Genomic DNA, 9,433 nt, shown 5'->3' with positions numbered 1-9,433 from the left:
CCTAAACTTTCAGTTAAATGTCAGTTGAACATATAGAAACTAATTATGAAACATCTGGTCTGGGCTCCCAGCTTGAAATTCCTAAATTTAGTCCCTGACACCAGTGACCAAAGAATGTGTATTTTAACAACTATGGTTTACGATAATGCCTTAAACGATGAGTGAAAACCATACTGCATAGTGAGTTATACAAGCTAAATGGATAATAAATTGTGATGCAATACTAAAAAGAAGACCTAATTCATATATGCAAATATTGCTTTTGATTTTCAATTTATTCTTATGTTGTACCTCAAAAATTTTGTTTCAACAGCAGAATTCATTATGTGTCCGTTCCAGGTCAGGAGGCAGTGTTGTTACATAACTGTCATATTTGTCTTGGTATATTGTTAGGTAATAAATTAGGACATTGGTTTTCTCATTTGAATTTCTTTTCACTATATATATACATATTATTCTTTAAACAGTATAATCAAAAACATTAATTTGAATGATAAGTTTTTGCAGTTCACTTTTTATCAGATAGCATTTCATTGAGTACAATTTTTTGTGTTAACCAACAAATATATTCATGTGCTAGGCCTATTCAATGACATAAATATACAATTTACATGTTATATAGAAACAGAAGGTGGAAAAATTTATTCCCTATCTCCAATTTTAAAGAATTATAAGGATTAAACACCATTCTAAAGGAATTTATTGGTGTATAAACTGGACCAAGTTACTCACAAACATATCATAAAAGTCCTTCGGTCCTTAGTGAATTGGTTGAGTTTATACACCAATAAATTCCTTTAAAAAGGCTTTTAATCCTATAATATTTGTTGCAGTGTAATACTTCTATTTTTGGAATGTAGAGACATTTTATGAAAAAATATCTGCAACTTAAAATGTGTAACCACCCTTACTGGCAAGAACTTTTGCCTATGATGGACATCTATCTTAGCCATGGCCTTGAAAGGTTATTTACAACTAATGAGTTTGATTGTCCCTCTGGTATCTTTCGCCCCTCTTTAACTACGAAATGGAACTGTAATATATAAATAAACAAGAATTTATTCTGATAATGCTTTTAATTCTCAATCTTCCATTAATCTAATTCCAACATAGTTTCTTAAAGACTCAAGTCCTTTCAACACAAAAACAATGTAAAAATACTCTTAAATCAGACCTTTTAACTCACAAAATATTTCAGAAGTATGCTTTTTTTTAAATGAACAGAAGCAAGGGATTTCATTCCTATATATAAAAGAAAAAAGTCAACATCATAAAAATTATCTCAAGTAATATGTTATGGAGTTGTGTGAATGAGAAAAAAAACCCAACAGTTTGGTCAAAAACAGTTATAGGAATGCCTAAATCTGTATAACTTCCCTTGCAACACCTAACACGTTGAAGATAAAACCCCTGGTTGGCATAAACTTATGAAACTAAATATGAATATTACCCCCACAAATTAATCATAAAATAAAATAATAGAATTAAATTATGTCGCAGTATGAAATTTTCAAATGCAAAAATCAATCTTAATATTTGAAACCAAAAATCTAATTAAATGCTGCGAGAAAAAAACTCAAAAGTCAGGAAAACTGCTCGATAGTATGATTATTTTGACAAAGACAAAAATCTATTAAATTATAATAAATGCTATATAAAGTTAATTCTGTATAGATTGAAACAAAAACTATTAGTTTTACAAGATAAATATATACTTCCCATCCATTTCTAGTATAAAAAAAAAATAAACAAATAAGAAATACCAATACTACCGGTAGGTACAATAAACAGAACAGAACTAATCCTATCACAGTCTAGCTTATGTATCTACATTATAAATCTGGACACTTGTTCATGAAAATATTCCCAGAGATGATTAAGAGCTAAACATGTGTTAAAACACCAGTCTACTGTTTTAAATCATTAGTTGAACTCTAAATATTTATCTTTTGTTTTTTGTGTTGTTGTGTTGCTGTCATTATTTTTGTTATAATTTAAAACAGTGATATTTGTCTTTTTATCCTGAAGCAACAATATTGATTGGCTAAAGTAAACCATAACTCTTGAACAGTAACTACAGAACTTAAATTTTTTTGAAAAGGTACTTTCATTATCATCAGGAAAACAAAAATCCTTAATAGCCAAGGGCATTGCTCGTTAGTTCTTTAAGATGCTGTATAAAAAAAGCTTTGGGGGATTAGCCCCTTTTTAAAGCTCAAGAAATGAAAACATCTATTGATAGTTTTATCGAAATGGACACTACAAAAAATCCCATTCCAACTAGAAGAAGTGTTCTAAGATGGACATTCAAAATGATGACCCATTTTTTCAATAATACAAAAATAGAATAAGATGGGTTTTATTTTCTAAGAAAAATAAATAATGGCACAACAAATCAAGATTTACCATGAAACAAGTTTTATTATCATTCTTATTCATAAATTACACATTGCATAATTACTTAATCCTATATTTACTTTATATATAAATATAAGATGTGGTATGAGTGCCATTGAGACAACTCTTCATCTAAGTTGCAACTTGTAAAAGGAAACCGTGTCTGTAAAAGTATTCTAAGATATTTTGTTTTATATCATTTCGAAGAGAATTATGAAAGTAATAGTTTAAAAGTTCACAATATTGACTTAAGAATTTGTAGAAACACAAATATTTGTTGTATAATATTATTAATTTGTTGTTAATGTCTGTGGACATAACAACAAACAGAAAATATGAAAAAATTCTTCCCCCATAAACAATATATAATTGATAGATTAGATTGTGTTTGATCCCACTTTCAACACACTTGGTTATATTTTTTGGGTGAAAAAAGTGGAAAAATCTGAAGACATCCACGGATCTTCTGCAGGAAAACTGTCAATACTAGTCACAGTTGACTACACCTTGTGTTCCATCTCACCCTGAGACAGGCTTAAAACTTGAGCACTATAAACTACATTAGCCACTCAGTCATCCAGACACCAATGTAACTTATGTAATACAATGACTTCTGTTCATGTACTTATTTGGTTATGTATTGTCATGAAATGTAGTAGGTATAGTTTCACAAAAATAATTGCACACAAATAGAAATGGAGTTTATATTTAAGGAATGGCTGTAATATTTTTTCTGTCTATGAAGAAATAACATAAAAAATTTGGTGCACACTGAATAACGTATGTAGCAGGTTATTAACAGTGTGCACCACATTTTTTCTATGTTATTTTGAATAGACAGAAAAAATATTACAGTCATTTCTTATAATTTAATGCTAAATTCCATTTTAAACCGTAGAAAACCATGAAAAAAGGTGATGAAGTCACGGTCACATGACTTAATTATGTTTATGATAACAAAATAAAGTCAGCCAATCAGAAGACGTGTTACATCCAAAATTAAATTATTCATCTATGGAACAAACTACTGATAGAATAATTGAATGTGTTATATTGAAAACCAGAATAAGACTTGAAAAATCTAAATGCTTTATGGAGATATTTATATTACACACATTAAACACAAAACTTCAGTTTAACTGGTATTTACTTCAAATGCTGTAAAATTAAAAACACAGGAAAAAAGTTAAAATAAAGTATTTAAAATACATCTAAATAACACCATTTTATTTCCAAACAGTATCAAACAAACAAAAAATTATCATAATAAAAAATATATGGCAGACAAAAATATTCCTAAAATTTAGCATTTTAGAATAAGTCCAGAAACAGCTTCAATAAAATACATCCTTTCTGGATGGTAACCAAAGAAACCTTATCAATAAACATTTATAAAACCACACTCAGAAATAACATTAGTATAGACAAAACTGAATGGCAATGTTATGAAACAGGCAAGGTCATTCAAACTAGTGAATAATGAAAACATGACAAGGTCACCTCCCAACTTTGTTAGTAAAGAATACATGACAAAACCAATATGATCTATTCGCAAACATATTTTCTTGCAACTGATTAAAATTAAAAAAGGATATCAACTAAAATAACAACTGCTCATAAAAATGTGAAACCAGTTATTCTACCAGTCAAAGCTGTCATTTTCTGTCATAAAGTTTCAGTTTTAGTACAAGCATCAGGAAAATTCTTCTTGAAATTTCTGTCTTTTTTGATGACTTGAAAGTTGGTGTCCTTTTTTCAAATTGTCAAATTAATACTTGAACAAGAAAGTTATATTGACGATAATTTACTCTTTGACATGTTAAAAGAACACAGGCAAAAAGTGATTGAGATAAATAGCCAATATAAAGTTCACAAAGCAACCTTCCAAGGAATATAATCTTATCACATCTTGTCCTCAAGATTATCAATGGAAAAGCATCATTAAAGAACTTGTATGACAACAGTCCCTTAGATCTTCTTCAAAAGACCACTATTTTATCCATATAACAGATTTTGTTAATTAAAAGAAAACAAGTATAAAATGAATAAACCAGTAATACATTTATAGAATATGACGTGTAATGCTAAATTATTAGACTACCAAAAGATATAGGGACAATAATAAATATATCAATCAACAAATAAAACTATAGTAAAGTATTTATTCTGAACAAGAGTTATGAGTATTGAAATTTGTTCTTGCTCTGTTATGAGTAGATTTGGTCATTTAGTTAAGAAAAAAATACCCTTTCTTTAGAAGTAAATACGACATGATAGTAATCTTTTCCTTAATTAGGGAAAAATCTTTTTAAAGTTTTCACACTTTGGTACATGTAAGATGTTGTAATGCATTCAATAACTGCAGCAACTGATGTCCCATGGACAAAAATAAGAGACATGCATGGTGCTTAATGCTGTTGTTCTTATTGGTAATTTGTCGATGCTGTTAGTTGATAGAAAATATCATTCCTGTTTTTATAAATTATAAAACAAAGAATCACTTCAACGTCTTGAGAAAACATTAATCTAATTATGTTGATCAGAAAATAAGGACTATTACAGTATACTTGATATAAATAACAAACCAATTAAACTGATACTTAACAATGCCTAAGTTAAATAAGAAACTAAATAAAATAAATAAATTACTAGAACATAAATATAAACATCACAATGGCACATCAGACAAGTACATTTGAAACCACAAAAACTTATCATATAGAAGCATGACTAAATTGTAAATACAAGTTTTAAAACAATAACCCTAAATTTTCACAAGATAACGTTTCTTAAGGTCCATATTTTCCTATTATTTCATACAAAATACATTATATATAGTCGCCGTCAGCTGAAATTCGTAGCGGTTATCAGTAAAAATAATCTAAACTATCAACCTCGTTCACTCGAGATATAGTTTTTCACATTCTATTCATTAATCGCAAAAAGAAAAACCACTACTGACCTACCTTTTAAGTGATTGCACTGTGATAATCCTGACCTTCACATTTTCCAAGACTATTTTGAATGGTGGAATCCGCCATTGTTTTTTCCGGAAGTGTTTCCGTGGAGTTCAATTTCATAACATTCCCATAAAGCGCGGGAAACCGTATCACATCAATGAAAAGAACATTTCAGGAAACTGCATAAATGACGAATTTCACATGTAAACAAATGATCCTCATAGAAACGAAGATGGCGGAATTACAATGGAAAACATTCTGGAAAATGTGAAGGTCAGGATTATTACAGTGCAATCACTTAAAAGGTAGGTCAGTAGTGGTTTTTCTTTTCGCGATTTATGAATGGAATGAGATAAACTATATCTCGAGAGAACGCGGTGGATAGTTTAGATTATTTTTACCGATAACCGCTACGAATTTCAGCTGAAGGCGACTATAGTCCATGTTACAAAGATATCAATATGTTAATCAAATCATTTCTTAGATATTCATCTCATAAAAAATAAATTCCTTCATTGAGCAAATAACTATATATACCTCATATGACACGTAACAAAATGCCCTTATAAAATACATCATTATAACCAGTCACATTTCATACTTTACATTAATTTATAATATTGTACATTTATATATAATATTGTACATTTATATATAATATTGTACATTTATATATAATATTGTACATTTATATATAATATATCACAGATAAAACATGTGTTTACTGTAAGTATCAAGAAAAATCTAGCTTAGAGGATAAAGTTCTGCGTTGATGCTATCCTTCAATCTAAAACACAGTCAGTTTATTCCGAGGATTAATGTTCAACAATAATGCTATCCAACACCTATCCTTCAATCCAAAACACAGTCAGTTTACTAGGGGCTGGTTTTGGTCGACCAGATTTTGACGATTCCACCTTTCGACCATGTTCATACGGAGTTACAACACCGGAGGTATCCTGAAAATAACAAACATTTTATTAACAGACTTGCAAAAATATGTCAGTACTTTACTTTAACTTATATATAACCTATAATTTATTACAAGCGTTGAATCTAGCAGAATGTTTGATGTATCAGAGAAGTAAGCATGTGATCTACAAAGAAATAAATCTCAGTAAATCAAAAATATTTGTAGCATTTCTATTCAAATATCAGATGACAAATATCTATAATACTAAAATTACGAGGTCCAATTTGTCAGCCGTCATCACGTAAAAACGATGAATCAAAGAATTCAACTTTATATATAACTAATATAGTACAATGCTGTTGACTAAAATTACACCACTCCAGACCCTTTTGTTTTCCACATAATTAATATTGCCAATAATTAAGGAGTTTCGGGTCAAATCCAATACCGATACCATTAGTATATTCACCTGTTACCTATAACCTTATCTGTACGTTCCGCACTGACAGGCGCACCACCAAACACTGTATTTATGTTTTTGCTATATACACGGGTCGTAATCACAGGGTTGACACTACTAAATTCAATCATTGTCACAATGTTCCCGATTGTAGTATTTTAATCAGTACGACTTTCTAAGATGACAATACGAATAATAAAAATCTGGACTTAAAATAAGGCGTATAGGTACAGCATGTACAGTTTTCAATTTGTTAGCCGGAATGACGTAAAACAGCGAATCAAATAATTCAACTTTATTTATAACTCATAAAGGAAAATGCAGTTGATTAATAATAATAATAATAATAATAAATTCTTTATTTAAAGAATAAGATTAAACAATACTCCTTTCCAGGCCCTTTTGTTTTCCAAATAAAATTAGTAATATCAATAGTTGATAAGTTCCAGGTCGACGGGTTCAAACAGAAAGATGTTGAAAGCAGAGAAAACTGTGCATCTTATAATCGGCATGACTTTATCAGATGACAACGCACATACTAAAATAAGGCTTACGCATAGTTATATTCTTTAATTCAGTCACAGACCCGCGATATCACGAGTGTGTTCTAGTGTCTATTAAGTGTTGATGGAACTTACATACTTATTATCTGGTTATCATTGAAGGCTCAGAAGCAGCTATTTCAAGAAAATACTATTATTCTGTCTTGTTGTGATATTCATGTACATGTATTGTATATAAAAAAAAATTGGCAAAAATAATCAAAATTCCCTATTTTCTTTTACAAAAAAGTGAACTATCATAAAACCGGCTTATGTATGTTTGTATGTTTGTATGAGCAAACCAGATATTGATTTAAAGTGATAGTCTAATAAAGTGACAAATCTTCATCTAATAGAGTCAACAAACAATATAAAAAAATTCAAATAAATAGTCCCTTTACAATCTACACCTATCTAATGAATCATTACACCCTATTCCTCTAACACCCACCCTTTAGATTCAGAAATAAAATAAATAATTTGAGAAAGGTAGTGCAGTTGAATGTTGTATTTAAAGATAACATTAACAAGTCCCATTACTCCATTCATTCAAAGAAATTCTGTTTTATGAAACCAAGTGGTCATTGTCTTAAATGGAAACAGAATGAGATTATTCAAGTATTATTTTGGCATTCAATACTTTGTACTACCTGCAAGCAATACTCAAGTACTAATTGTCGTCCATAATTATTAGCATGCAGTTTATATATAACTATTATCTTTTCAGAACATGCCCAAAAAAAGCCAAATCTTCTGTTTTAATATTATAAACTATCTTTCTGAATCACACACAAAAACATTTATATAGAAAACTGCATGTCAATCAAAGTGTTTAAGTAAAGCAATGTGATTGTAAATATCTATATATAGTAATAATGAAATTGAGCAGATGCAGTGAATCCCCTCGACCATTTGTCTTACACAATATTCAATCAATGTGCTTGTCAGCACTGAAATATAAACATTGCTTAAATTTATCAGTGGGTAGTAAAATTAAATATTGATTGTATAAAACATTGGTTACAGTTGTTCTAACTACAATTTGGACAAGGTAAGATAACTCTAATTTTTAAAGATGATTTTTATGACATCAATGATATTTTTAGAACAGAAATTAGATTCCGGCACCTTACAAAAGTTATGTAATTTACTTGACAAGTTAAACCAGCTTTTTGGGACTTGAATATCAGAGCACATATTTCATTGATAAATATATAGAAATGTTCATGGATAGGATGTATAGAATGTTTATATGACTAATGGACTATATTTTGTGTATCTTAAAGAAGTGACAAACCTTGGAAGTCAGTACCATAGGGTTTTCACTTTTGTTTCATGCAATCTTAACCCAAAAACCTATTCACTGAAATTAAGCATGCTAATTTTTTGAAAAATTTAGATGAATGAACTTTTGTATAAGATTGTCAGGATTTTCATAGAATTGTTCAGGCAAAACTTTTTTTCTTTTCAAGACTAACATTTGGATGTGTATTTCAGTCTTCAGTTTATGAATAACTTAAGTGAGCCAGACCAATAAATACCTAGAAAATAAAACCCTAAATAAGCACTCTTTTTTCACTACAGAATACAAATAGGCGAGGGGAAAATAATGATAAAGCATCAATAATTCTAAAATTAAAGGCTCATTAATAAAAGAACTCGTACAGCTGTTAATTTGCATTTTATCGTCATATGGAGTATTTACTGTTAAAATATTGTTTAAACAGAACCTTATTTCATAATGCTACTGAAATTTACATAAAACAGCATTGTTTATATTATAAAGTTTTTAGAAAAAAAATGTCTTTTAAATTTATTTAGTCTTGTGAAAAAAAATGTGTGTTACACAAGCTAAGCAAAATGTTGTGCCGTTTGACTTTGACGGTACATGTGGTGTATTATACCTGAATAGTCTGAATCTTAGAGTGGAAGCATCACAATCCTACAATAAATAGTGTGATAATAATACATTTAACTTTCCTCAACCTGGAAGTCTTTACCAGCATCAACTTAATGTGACCTCAAGTACATATAGTAGCTGACTTTTTTTTAATCAAACAATACAGATTGAATTTCTCTTCTCTACTTTTTTTAATTAAGCTGACTACAGGAGAGAAGTCTCTTAAAGTTGGTAAATAGTGATGCTTTATGGTAACAATAC

The 9,433-nt window shown here is 29.3% G+C and overlaps 1 protein-coding gene across 5 annotated transcripts in view; it reads right to left on the bottom strand.

The window, feature by feature from the left end:
* Positions 1-5,783: 5,783 nt before the first annotated feature.
* LOC134697788 (cytosolic carboxypeptidase-like protein 5) overlaps positions 5,784-9,433 on the bottom strand; it is a 34,393-nt gene continuing 30,743 nt past the window's right edge. For 3 of the 5 annotated variants that reach the window (XM_063560076.1, XM_063560101.1, XM_063560081.1), the window contains one exon: positions 5,784-6,316. In XM_063560076.1, coding sequence (XP_063416146.1) covers positions 6,203-6,316 — 114 coding nt within the window. In that variant the 3' untranslated portion in view covers positions 5,784-6,202. Of the gene's footprint in view, positions 6,317-9,176; positions 9,215-9,433 lie in introns of all 5 variants that reach the window. The other 2 variants (XM_063560087.1, XM_063560095.1) reach the window with 2 other exon arrangements.

Source organism: Mytilus trossulus, chromosome 1 (genome assembly GCF_036588685.1).
Source record: "Mytilus trossulus isolate FHL-02 chromosome 1, PNRI_Mtr1.1.1.hap1, whole genome shotgun sequence".
NCBI classification, from domain to species: domain Eukaryota; kingdom Metazoa; phylum Mollusca; class Bivalvia; order Mytilida; family Mytilidae; genus Mytilus; species Mytilus trossulus.
Note: the sequence above shows the minus strand (reverse complement) of the source record. Positions and strands in the feature narration are given on the sequence as shown.